General features: G+C 36.2%; 1 protein-coding gene across 8 annotated transcripts; it reads left to right on the top strand.

The window, feature by feature from the left end:
* Positions 1–5,981: 5,981 nt before the first annotated feature.
* ifi44g (interferon induced protein 44g) lies at positions 5,982–12,986 on the top strand. 8 transcript variants are annotated; one of them, XM_044130430.1, is made up of 8 exons: positions 5,982–6,180; positions 8,086–8,252; positions 8,632–8,683; positions 8,764–8,962; positions 10,106–10,252; positions 10,355–10,526; positions 11,201–11,301; positions 12,177–12,986. In XM_044130430.1, the coding sequence occupies exons 1-8, from the start codon at positions 6,152–6,154 to the stop codon at positions 12,369–12,371; spliced, it is 1,062 nt and encodes a 353-aa protein (XP_043986365.1). In that variant the 5' UTR covers positions 5,982–6,151; the 3' UTR covers positions 12,372–12,986. The 8 variants fall into 8 exon arrangements, with proteins under 8 accessions (XP_043986365.1, XP_043986362.1, XP_043986363.1 ...); XM_044130427.1 differs by having other exon boundaries at positions 5,985–6,180; positions 8,623–8,683; XM_044130428.1 differs by having other exon boundaries at positions 5,987–6,180; positions 10,100–10,252.
* The last annotated feature ends 842 nt before the right edge of the window (positions 12,987–13,828 follow it).

Here is a 13,828-nt window from a genome sequence, read left to right as displayed (position 1 = left end):
TATTATTATTATTATTATTATTATTATTATTATTATTATTATTATTATTATTATTATTATTATTATTATTATTATTATTATTATTATTATTGTTGTTGTTATTATTATTATTATTATTATTATTATTATTATTATTATATAAATGAAAGCAAATTTTGTTTTGATTTTCAAAATTAAACTTCTATTACAAACAAAAAAAAGGAAATTTGTTGTCCATTGTGAATATTTTATGCAGATTTTCCACGAAAACTTACAGAAAAACTCCTAAAATGATCATTTCTTCTTGTGTCCCCAGTCAAAATCATTTCCTTTTTGGTTTTCTAAGAGCCACATGTTCCAGACAACATTCTACCAACAGAAATGAAACCTCTGATGCAGAAAAACCTGCTCTTTTACTGCTGTCAGCTGTTGAACTGGAGGACCTCGAGCACTAACTAGACACGTGCCATTTCTCCAAACACAGAAGATAATAAATTTCCACATGAGATATGCCTACAGTGACACACAAGGTGTTTCAGTGTAATTCTCGGGTTGCAGTCTAAGTCACTGGGAAGAATACCCTCTCTCCTTATGAAGCATAAAAATGATTTACCGTCTCAACTCCACCTTACAATTTATATGTTCCAACAGTAAGTAGGTTTGGGTAACAAAACAAAACAACCCTCTGGATATGGGTCAGATTTCAGCTGAAAACACTCTACTCTGACTGGATGTTGAGTAACAATATGGCACACATTTACGATATTAACTAAGTTATAAGAGCTTTCAAAATGTGTCCCCACTGAGTGAAAGTTAAAATTCACCATGTAAGGAGAGACCACCTGCAGCCTGCAGTGTTATTTACTCGTATTCATTATTCAAGGGCCCGACGAGAGAACGGAGTACGTTTACTTGATGTTTTTACTGAGAGACATGAACCCAATAATCAGACTGGATTTTGTTTGAGTGTAATTTAATGGAAAATTGAGCAACTTTTTACACAACAACAAAAATTTTCTCCTCTCACATTACTTTTGGAAACACATTAATCCCTCCAAGCAATAAAAGCTGCAGAAAAGCAAACAAGTTTGAGCCAAACAGGCAGTCATGCTGATATCTGCAGAGGCCCTCAGGAAACGCTCCGACTCTGCTGCTTTATTCTGAGATTCATAAAACGTCAAACTTGTGGAAGAAGAAGTTCCCCTTTGTGTGGTGTCAGCTGACGGGTAACTTCAGGCTGTTTGTTATTTATGCTTACTTCAAGAAATTTAAATTGAGATATGAATCTGTGCAAACGTTTTGAGTCATCCCTCTTTGCTTCCAGGGAGCCAGACTCTTCTTCAGTCTGTCAAAGTTGATAAAAAAAAAAATAATAATTCTTCAGGTTTTCAGAACATCTTTTTAAAGGGGACTTATCATGCAAAATTCACATCTTTCACATTTTTTATTCTTCCATTTGGGTGTAAAAAACATCCAGTAAGTTAATTCAAGTCTGCACCGTTACCTAGCAACCCAACTGAAGTTCCAGCATGTTTGGTCAGCACGTCCACTGGCAGATTATTTCCCTTATAACAAGACGTTTTTCCAATGTTGTAAATGAGATAATCAGCCAGTAGGACAAGTATTTTTTCATCAATGCAAAGGAATTATTAACTTAAAACAAGCTTCTATTTCTAACTGAAAAGCAACTTGTTAGCTTTAACTTATTTCAAAAATGTTGAGATATTATCACTAGAAACTAGACCTAAAATACTTTGCAAGATTTTATGTTTTTGTTGTGTAGCAACAAGGTGATTCCCACCTGATGGGATAATTGATAAATACTTAAAGAAATAATCAGATGAAAGAAGATCCACGTTTATGGTTTTACAGAACCGTAGCTTTAAAAAACCTGCAGAACTCCTGAAGTGAACTGCTTTACAAGAAAGTGTCTGAGTCCAGTTCCTTGAAAGCAAAATTAAAGAAACAAACTGCCATCTTAAAAATTAATTAAAACAAACTCATGAAACTGGATGGATAACTTTTCATCTGAGTTTTGTTGAAATTTATGCTTATTTTTTCCCTATGAATCTACTTCTTTGTTCGATTCCTTGATCGTATACATCTGTTGCTCCTGTGGCTGTGAAGTAAACGGCATTAGAAAAGCAGTGTCTGTCTGTGAGTTGTTATTCTGAGAGCCCTACCCATGGCTCCGACCTGTTCCATCCAGATCTCCGCAGCACTTTTATTTCCACCCTCGCTGCACTTCGGGTTACTGGGGCCGCTGGCAAGCTTTCAGTCAGACAGAGGGAGAACTTGAGTCGATGTGTGTCATCTAATGTGGCTGGTATTAGATGTAGCGGTGGTAGGGGTGAAGGTGTGTGGGGTGGGGGCAGGTTCTGCTTTTAAAACAGACTGCTGTGTCACACGATTGCATAGCAGGGATGACTCCCTGTTTAGACCTTCACCCTCCTTCTCCTCCTCTTCCTCCCTCCATGGATATTGTTAGCGGCTGCTGAGTCAAAGCTGCCTAAACCGGCTGAACTCCTCAGATGATGAAGACGAGCTGCTTCATGTTAGCTACCAGCCGATCACTGACACCTCTTATGAAACTGAGAAATTACCAGAGTGGACAGGTAAACAGAGTGACCTTTGCCCTAATGGTCACATAACTGCTGGCTGACATTTGGCGGCGAATTTCCTGGCCTATTTCGTAATTTGGATCACACATTGACAGAATGTGGCCGGAGGGCCAAACGCAGCCACTGGAACATCTCCGTTCCAGTGGCTGATCAAAATTTGATCTTAGTACCTTTAAATAAAACATAATCAAATAAGTCATTTCAACTAGGAGGGCCCAAAGGCCATTTGTGGAACTTGGAATAATTGACTAGGGGTCAGTGATAAGGACGTAAAAGGGAAAATTTATACTTTACAAATTTTTGTACTTCTATTTGTGTTTCTACTGCTTCTAAAAACAGTCCAAACTTTTGGTAAGTTAGTATTTTCTGAAAAATTTGCCATTTCTAACACGTCCGGAATGTAACATCACATTCCGGAGCATCACCTAGCAACCTCAGCGAAGCTCAGCCCGTTACCTACCAACCCTAGAGAAGCCCAGCCCCTCACCTAGCAACCCAATTAAATTTCGACAGAACGCAAATGTGTAAATGTCTACGGTTTAATTTTTTTTTTGGGGGGTGGGGGGGTTCTTAATGAAAACATTAAAAACAAACAACCAGCTCCTTGTTGTGCATTTGAGAAAATTATTACATCAGGTAAAAAAACTCAAACCACATCAGAAACCTTAATGGTAACCATGCTAGACTCTAAACTCAAAGCCACCTGAAGGATATTAAGGTGAACATTACACGCATTTATAAATACCTGAATTTGATGTTCCGGTTGCAGCTCGATGAAATCATGATCTTGTTATTGGAGCATTGAGGTGTTTGCGAAACAACCTCTTCCATCCACAGATAACAGGCTGCAGACGGTGCCTTCACATAATTGGCACTTGTATGAACTTAAAATGACACTGAGTCATGACCACAAGGCTGAAGGCTGAATTTCAGTTTGAGGTGAGGACCTCGAAGGACATAGCAGCTCCAAACTCAAAGTTGACTTCTTTGAGGCTTTAGGAACAAAGATACAACCACTTTAGATTGTTATTTTACAAACAGGGTCTTGAAATACTTCTAAATGAAAGTTTGGGTTATAGTTCATATCTGCTGACACAGCAAAAGCTCATCATGGCCTCAGTCTGGGGCAAACAAATCATAACAGCCAAGACTGTGGAGATGACCCTGAAAAGGTTTTTCTGTCAATGGTACTTAGATTCAGTGTGGCTGTCTGCACCTGTTCCCAACCAGTCACCACAGATAATAAATAAAAAGATAGAGACGATCATAACGTGCGTCTTTCAAGATTTTAAAGATGTTACCCGAGCAAATCTGTTAATAGCTGGAGATGAATAATCATCAAACTTTTAGCATAAATAGTTTTTCTCCCCAAATTAAATAATCTGAAATTAGAGCATCTACCTGCTGCTAATTTGTTTATTTATAACACAGAGATTATGTGGAATCTCTGCTACTAATTTACAAGTTTCATTTCATTTCATTGGCTGTTTCGGAAGTTTATGTTTAATATATATTTTTAAACCATTAAAATTTGAATGCCTGAAAACAATCTGAAAATCCAGTCTGAATGTTTGCAACCTGAACTATTTTGGAATAAAATAAGATTTGTGTAACTTTTGTTTTTTCTTGTTTGCTTGTCTGTATTTTAAACGTTTGTCTTCTGGGTAGAAGCCTTCATTAAACCTTTTTTATTAAAGTGTTTGGAAAACATATCTGTGCAATACTCCAGCAAGAATGTATCAAACTCCCCCATAAAAACTTAACACCACAAATAAAACATGTCCTGTTTGAAACTGAGGACTATTTTTATGAATCAGACTGAGCTTATAGGCGATATCAGTGAAGCTTCAGGACAAACACACACACTCACACAAAATGAAAGTTTCTCTTCCAAGGACTACCAGTCAGCACCAACATTACCAGATGGATATTCAGTACAGAATATCCTGAGGTTATTAAAAGCTGCTGATGGATGAAGGTGACAGTGCAGCAGGGCGGCATGTAGTGGAAGAATGTTTTTCTTTTTTGGTAGCAGGACCGTCCAGAAAAGAGTAAAAAAAAACACAAGTATGGCCTCAAGTTGACCCCTGCTGTTAATCAGCAGGTAAAGATTGCTAGATTCAAATTTGAGCCTGGAACGCCCCCTAGCGGAGAGGAGTGATTTAAACATTTAAAGTTGTTTGCTTACTAAGTTTATAATTTGAAATGTTGTTGCTAAATTTTCACTAAAACATGAGCATATAATTTTTTGTTTTCATGCAAGGAATACAAATGAAAGCGGAAGACAATGACAAATGTACATTTTCATAATTTTTCACCCTTTTTTACAGTTTTAATTAAGAAAATCAAACTATTTTTAACCACTATTTACAACACTGCAAACAAAAAGCTGTAAACAGATATGAATAATGTAGGTCATTGAATGTTTTAACTTACCATAATGTCTATAATGTCTGTTTTCTGTCTTTTTTGTACTAGGTATTTTTTATAGAAGTGTGTTCTGTTCCTCTTTTTTTTTTTTTCTATTTGTAAATAAATGTTTTCTCAATAAAAAAATAAAAAAGTTGTCTACTCTCTTTTCTTCTGACAACAATGTTAGATCCAGGAAACTATTGGTAAACTGGGATAAATGCAGCCTGCTCTTCAGGTTTGTTGCCGTAATAAATATAAGGTGTGTAATGGGTTAATTCTCCTGCCTTCTTGCCAGCCAGGTCGTAGTAATTTCCCTGGTGAAGAAGTGGTATTTTTTTCCCAAAAGAAACCATCTTCTCTTTGGTTCCTAAAGCATAAGAGAAAGAGCTTAATTCGCAAACCGGTTTGTTGTTAGCTTTCAAGAGTTAAGGTGAATTAATTCCCGAAACAAATGAACATATTCTGTAAATATCTTAAATATTCGCCGCAATGGACCCAACGGTTCGCTCAGTTATCTCGATAGTACCCCCTGCTGTGCAGGAGGGGAAATGTCTAATTCTGCGGTTTCACGACTAACCCTGAAATATTACATATATAGCCCATTTAAAACATTAAATGTCACTAAAATGAACTCTGATTCTGATTCGAATCAGAATAGGCTACATTTACACTGCAGCCTGAAGTGAAATATGACTTATTTTATTTTTTTATTTTTTCTTAATTCTGTCCCCCCTGTGTCGGGAGCGCGCATTGCAGCCAGAGAAGCGGTGACGTAAACAAAAACATCCAACAACATTCAACTTCCGTCTGACCGGAGTAGTGGGACGATTTTATGCAAACTAATGCCGAATTAAAAGAATTACACAAAAATGTCCGAATTCGCGCAGAATCATAAACATAGAATCTCAAATGACCTATTTGGGCAATTTAAATAAAAAAAAAGTTGATTTGGGGATGAGTTTTACTTTAAGAACTACCGTCTGTGTAAATGGATCGCTTGTTCCGCCACTCAGCTGTGTGGGTTTATGAAATTCTCGGTTTCACTTTCTTTTCTTGGTAAAACGTCGCTGTGGAGAAATTAAAGTTTCCTTTGTCCACGCATCTGCTGCGCGCTGTCACGTCCACTCGCAGAGGTCACTATGGAGAAAAAAAGCGAAGACAAACGCAGGTATCCAGAGTTTCTGTTGCAAGAAGTAAATGAATAATTTGATTAACTTGCTTTAAAATTTCTGCTGGAGGCTTCTGCACTTTTGCGACCTACTTCGCTTGATCGGTTTCTGTAAAAACTGACAGCAGAAAAGATTCTTATAGACGATCTAGAAAAGTTGATTTATTTTCGTGATTCGATTAAAAAAGTGAAATTGAGATGTGTTAATTTATGAGTTTATGGCTTACAGAAACTTATAACAAAAACTGCAGTTTCTCAAACTATGCAATGTAAAACCATTAGTCTTAATTAAGACATATTATGTCGAAATTAACATAAACAATCTGGGGAAGACTGTTGGCTTGACAGTTCCTCTTTAGCAGCAGTAGTTTGAGTCGCTGTTGCTAAAGAAGCTGGTTGTTCACAGAGTTCTGTATCCAATAATGGAAAATTGAGAGGAAGGAAAAAGCGGAGCTTTGAGTTTTCTTAAGCAACAAAGTCTATTTTAAGTGGTGCATTTTAAGTACATCATTCTTTTTAATGAATAGAGAGTAAGTTTAAATTGTGTTAAAGTGATCATAACTGATTCTAGTTTATTTAAACACGTGTATGGGCCAGCAGATATAAGCTCCACCAATCAAAATTTTATTCACTTTTGTTTACTTTAAAGTAACTAATATTGTAGCAATAGTTAACCTAAACAGAAGCAAATATGTAGCTAGCAGGAAGTCCTTAAACATGAACTTTGGAGGGAAGAAAAAACAGCAGGTTGAGGAGAAAACAAAGAGGAAGTGAAAGGGAAAACCTGGGAATAAAAACAGCCAGAGTAAATTAGCAATGTGACACAGCTGTGTTGATTAGGTAAGAGGAAAAGCTTTCAATAAACAAACCAAGATAACAGAGACAAGAAGATATCAAATAGGGAGCTACAAACCCATGGACAGCAGATACAGGTAGCATAAATTACAACTAAGCAAATTAACTTATTTCCTGAAGCATTTTAATATATTTTTGATCAAACCAAATTAGCAACGTCCTACTACTTCTTACTTCCCCCAGTCAGTCTAAATGTGACTATTTACAAAATAAATACTAGGAGTCTATTCATAAAAAGTGACTGTGTGTAGTTTGTTATGTTGATCTTATAAAATTATAATTTATCAATTGAATTTCACTTTATGTGTAAATGCTATCAGCTTAAATATATTTTATCAGTAAGGTAAACAATATTGAATAATAAAATTTTACTGTGTGATAGCGCCTTGATTTCACTCTTCTGCCCCAGGAATTGTCCCACACAAACATAATTAAATTAATTGTTTTTCCTTAAAGTTAAATTCCTTCACAATTATATCAACTATCACTTTGTTGCCATAATTTATAATCAACAAGGCATTTCAAAGTGCTTTACAAAAATATAAAGCAGACAATTGTCACACTTCTCTAAATTTCTGCATGGTTACAGGTTTTTCCATTAGGCACAAGATGACCAAAATATAGAATAATAAAGGTGTCAATGCACAGCCTAATGCTTTTTTTACTAGTTAGGAAAAACTATTTATTTTTTGTGTTATGTTTTCTTGTCTCTCTTTGTTTATAAAATATCAAAAATGTTGAGTTTAGACTTTTGCTCTGAAGTTTGACATGTATTTTGTTAATCCTAATAGGTCGGCCACATTGTGAGCCCAGTTCTGTTCAGTACTGAAATGTTTTGCTCTCTTGCAGCTTCAGTAAACCACAGCCACGTCTTTATGGCAGCTCCTTTTTAAATACCTTAGCAAATCATCGTACTTCCAATTTATACTTCAACACTGTTTTTGAGAAAAGTTTGGGTTGAACTACTCAAGAAGTCTAGATTTTAGAAAAGGGAGAAATTTATTGTTTTGTTTTTCAGTGCATAGTCTGACACATATTTTCTTGTATTAGTGCGGGTTTCTCGTTCGGACTTCCCATCAGCTCCTCCTCCTTTGTACCTGTAAGCAACCCTTCGCCTCCTGCTCTTACTTTGACCTCATCCAGCTTCACTATTTCCAGTCAGTTACAAAATGACAGCACAAAAGAGAAAAAGAAGGAAAAACCTGTAGGAATCCCAGGTAAGCTACAAGCGGACATATTAATTTATTTAAAAATAATCTCTAACACTAAATTTACACATTTATGTTAAAATCAGTCACTGCTTTACTTTCTTTTGTTTTTATGTACAGTAAACACAACTCATAGGAACCAAATATATGTGCTTTGGAAATAAATAAAAAAATTAATATTTGCAAAAGCTTTTGAATAAATGTGCAGTTTTTGGTTTTTAAGTTTCTTTGATTTAAAACCCACCCTGTATTTTTCAAAGTCAATTTTAACACATAAATTAAAGTTAATTAAAGAAGCATTGTCATATCTGGACATGGTAATTTGTTTACACACTAACTATCATTGAACTGGTAGTTATTAATCTTTTAATTGATGAAGTTTTTACAGGATTTCAGTCAAAGCTGGACTCTCAGTGGAGAGACGTTCAGTGGACTGAAGAGTGAGTACATTTAGCCTCCATCTTCCAGCAGATGAATGTTGTTTCAATCTTCTTCTGATCCTTCAATCTTTAAATTAAAGGCAGAAGAAAAGCCTGATGAAGGCTGTCAGCTCCTACAGACCCAGCTGTAAGGACGTGTATCAGGCCCGGGTTCTCCTCCTCGGACCGGTTCGTTCTGGAAAGTCCAGTTTCATCAGTTCAGTCCAGTCTGTGTTTAACGGGAGAGTGACGAACCGTGCCATGGTGGGCTCCTCCTTCAACACCAGCTTCACTAAAAAGGTAACGGTTGACCAGCAGCGAACACATCCTCACGCCTGATGGACCGTTTGTTGATGTTGCACACAGTCCTGATAAAAGAGAAAATTAAAAAATTTAAACTATGGATCTTTCATGTCACATCTCCAAATTCAAAGTTTCTGCCTTAATTAGTCTTTTCCACCTCCCCAATGTTTTGGTTCATTGAACAAGTGACACATTCATGTTAAAAAAATTTTTTTGAAGGGGAGTTATTCAGGTAAATTAACATTTTGCTAGTTTTTGTACTTCCATTTGGGTCTCAACTGTTCCTAAAAACAACCCAAGCTCTTTGAAAAAAAACATACAGCTCCTGTTTTGGAATAAATTGATCTTTTCTTGGTGTCTGGAAAACTAGCCAGTTTAAAAACCTTCTGAATGTAACATCACAAATCAGCAGGCAATTACCTAGCAACCCAAGCCCGTTGCTAGGTAACAGGCTTGAGTTGCCCGTTACCTAGCAACCCAAGCAAAGCCCCGCCCATCACCACCAACCTAGCAGAGCTTCAGGTCGCTTGGTCAGCTGGTTTTACCTCTGTATGGGCTGTACAATGGCTGCTGGAAAAGACAAGTGTTTTTGTTGTCAACTTACCATACAAAAACCACCTGCTGCATTCTTGTTGGCTGTGCCAATAAGAAAGCAGAAGAGGAGCAGAGGCTCCACTTCTGCTTTTAAAGATGCACGGTTGTATAATTATGTATCAGGTTCAACATTGAGTTGGGGGGGGCGTGGCCATTAGCAGCTTATCTGGATTTAAAGTGACAGGAGGAGCTGTAAGAGCTCATTCTGAAAGAGCTCAAAATAGACAGAACTGAAATTTCAGTATCCCAGAATGGTTTTGTGGAAAAAAGATAATGTGATGAACATGTTCTGAATAGCCATCTTAACATGTTCAAGGAAGCATAATGCGGGTACTTTAAACAAAGAAACTGGTTTTCTTTTTCCAGTCTTTCTTTCTCCTGCTGTTCAACACTCCACTCTGCACATTGAAGGCTTTTATTTCTCTCCTCTTTCAATAAACAGTAGAAATGTAGATTTTTTTTTTAACTTGTTCCTTCTCTCTCTTGTTGAAAAGTTTTGCTCATTAGCTTTAGATTATTAACTTTGACCCATTTTGTCAGCTACAGTCCTTCAACATCCGCGGTCAGAAGGGGGAGGAGAACACTGGGCTGGTGCTGTGTGACATCATGGGCCTCGGCGACGGAGAGACGACCGGGTTGACTCTACACGACATCCTGTCCGTGATTAAAGGCCACGTCCCTGAAGGGCACAAGGTAGGAGGATTATATCTGATTTTTTAAAATCTTCTGAACACATATTCCTCACAGTTATAGGGGGAAACTCACTCTTATTTCTTTATTTCACTCTGTCCTCAGTTCAGTCCGGATCAACCAGTTGGCACAGAAACGGCGGGTTACGTGAAGACGCCCAGCCTCAGGGACAGAATCCACTGTGTGGCCTTCATGGTGGACGCCTTGAAAATCTCATCCTGCCACAAAGGCTTCGGCTCCACCTTCAAAGAGCTGCGAGAGTTCATCAGTGAGCTGGGTGAGCAGACAGACACGCGGAGGCATAAATAATGTAAATTAATCACCGTTTTACATGTAGCTTTAACAGGTAAATGCTTTCTAGGTCTCATTTTCTGCAAAGTGAATCAAAGTACAAGAAATATACTTAATAGAAAGTTCTAAAGTATTTCTAATCAAAGTGTTGGAGTCTAAGACTAAAAATATAATCATTATTAACAAATCTTTAGGACATTTTATGCATTTTGGCTGTGTTGAAGGAATACAACTCAAATTAGATGTTTTCCTCATCTCAGTTCTTCAAATAATCCTAAACTAACTCGCACAGACTAGCTTTGTTCATTTATCTTAACACAAACTTACACATTCATTTCTGGTGAACATTTGTTTTTGTCCACCAGATGGCACTACTACAAAATGTCATAATTACAGAAGTGTTTTTTTCTCTACTGTAATAAAAATGATGTGGATTATGGATATTTATTTTGGGAAAGAGTGTAGCAGTGTAAATATATTGATCTTTAAAGGCAGTTTTAAAAGATTGACACATTTAAGGACGTCCTGTCCTTTTGATCGTTATAATGCGGAAAAAGACGATTGCATAATTTTATCAGTTCACAAGCATTTTCCCCCCCCTAAGTTAGGATTTTAAATTACCTTAAGGGTTGTTGAATTATTATTTTTTGTTTGTTTTAGGGGTTCACCAGGTGGCTCTGCTGACTCACGTTGACCAAATTTGTCCAGAAACGGCCAAAGATGTGAGCAATGTTTACAAGAGCCTGAGCGTTCGAGAGACGGTGGGTGGAAATGTGTAATCTAAAGTCAGGTTTTATACTTTCTCTTTACTCATTGGTCCAAATGAGGCCCAAATTTTTGGATTTTCATAAATATAAACAGTAGGGCTGGACAAGAAATCCATAGCAACATATATCATGATAAATTTGGATCGATATGATTAATCAATACTTTCATTGAACTCCGATCCAGAACTGCACAGCATTCTGGGAGAGTCAGACAAAAGTAGGAAAGATGAGCCGCTCAAACTGTCAAGGCCAGCTAAGCAAGATAGATTACTGTTGCCAAGCAACGAGCTGTTGAGTAACTGGCGCAGCAGCAGTTTAGGGTTTAGCCACTGTGCCTCAAATTCTGCTTAAAAATAAATAATGGCTTAGAGTTAAAACTGTGGATAAAACAGGAAAGGCTGCATTGCCAGATTTTTATTGCTTAGTAAGACTTTTTATTATTTGATATATTTGAAACAGAAATCTAATTGATAATTATCTATCGACTGATATAAAATGCTTATATTGTGATTTTTTTTTCTAACTACATAGTCCAGACTGAATAAACAATATTAAAATATTGTAACGTTATAGTAAATTTCTTTGGCGTTATTGGCTAGGGGATGTATTAAACTTACATGCATCAATTCATACCTGCTGATGTGCAGGACTACCTATTAATGTGTCGTAGTTTGCATTAGTAAAATAATTTTTCATTCAAAGTTAGGGCACCAAAAGTGGCTCCAACCCAGGAACCCACATTTTTCTATTTTATTTACTTTTTGATCCAATAAATAACAAAAGTTGCACTAAGTTTATTTAGTTTAATTTCAGACAACTTTTGTGTTTGCTTTAGTTTGGACTGAAATGTTAGAGTTGTGTGTTTGCAGATGAACAAAGCCGGAGCTCTTCTGGGCATGTCCACCTCCTACATCGTTCCAGTGAAGAACTACGCGTCAGAACTGGACCTGGACCTGAACACCGACGTGCTTCTGCTCAGCGCTGTTGACCACATCCTGCAGTACGTCGACATGTTTTTTCAGGACTGTGCTCCTCGGCACCCGGGGTCAAAGTTGACAATCTGATGCTTGAGCTCTTCAAACATTATGTTTTCATGTAAATGGGTTTCATGGTTTTGAAAACTAATTGTAAAAAATGTTGACTTGTAATGTTAATTTGCTGTTTTTGTTAAGTCGAGTGCTTTTTCTCACTAACTCAAACACAATAATTGTCACTGGTTCTATTGACCAGACTGACTAACTTACCAGCAGGTAAAACAGTTTTGATAAAAAAATCAAACCAGCTGCCAGAAAACTTACTGTTTAGCAATAACTTGAACAGATTTCTATTTTGGTATCAGAAAGTTTCAACCTGGACAAAAGTTCAGTAACTGTAATAAGCCATTTCATTTTGTATGAATTGTTACAATAAGTCTGGATTTGGTAGGATAAAAGCAAATCTGACACGAGGTCTTAAGGGGAATAAACTTTCAAGCAAGTTGTCTTTTTTTTTTCAAAGCTTTAACGGCTAACTGGGTAGACTTATTGTTTTGTGTTGTCCATTAAACAACTTTTAAAATTGCACAACTGTTTAAATAATTTTCTGAATGATGATGTGTGGCATATGCCAAAACTTGTTGTGATCTGAATTTCCGCTTTGAACCAAACTGATGAAAATGGAAATAAAGAGTACTGATCTCAGTTTCAATGACTTTGTGCCTATGTTCAATTTTTGTTCTTCCTGAAATGCTTTAGGTGAATAAATTCATTTTGGGGCAAATTAATGCTGTTAGAGCATAATTAATCAGCTACACGCTGTGATTTTATTCAATCACAGGGAAATATAATTGTCTTTTGGAGTTTCTCACAGAGCAGGTCAGGCTGGATTGTGTTAAATCTATTGGATAAATCCCATCCTCTCCTCAGAAACATGCAGCCAGAATTTGTGCCTCAGCTCCAGCAATTAATGCATTAATGTTGCCCCCAAAGCTGAACATTTAATTAAGATTTATTGACTTATATTTGCATAAATAAATCAAAAATAAAGAAAAACATTTCAGAAAGCTCCATAGTACATTTTAATCAGAAATTTATGAATAAAGATATCTTTAAAATATGAATCAAAAGACAGAATCTATGGAAAGTGGAGAGTTTTAAATGGACACACTTAAATAATTATTTCATAAGCTATTGTCATTTGGCACTTTTCCCTCTCCTTAAGAGGCAGGACATTTAGAGAAGCAGATTAGAATTAAGTTTTGAAAATGTGTTAAAATGTGTTTTCTAAGAACAATCCAGTATACTCCTAATATAGTTTTAGGCATAAAACACAAAAAATATATAAAAACTATAATAGGATTTTTTTTCTCTAAATTATTCTAAAACTGTATTAGATAATGTACATTTTATAAACTTAAAATTTTCTCCTGTCCTACATTTTAAAACAAATATACAATTCTATTGTTTCAATAAGTTATTATAAAACTATATTAGGGATAGACCATCGATAAAATATATAGTCAAATTAACAATAGTTTTATTAA

The sequence above is a fragment of the Gambusia affinis genome, linkage group LG10 (genome assembly GCF_019740435.1).
Source record: "Gambusia affinis linkage group LG10, SWU_Gaff_1.0, whole genome shotgun sequence".
In the NCBI taxonomy this organism is placed as follows: Eukaryota; Metazoa; Chordata; class Actinopteri; order Cyprinodontiformes; family Poeciliidae; genus Gambusia; species Gambusia affinis.
This window is presented reverse-complemented; position numbering and strand designations above follow the sequence as displayed.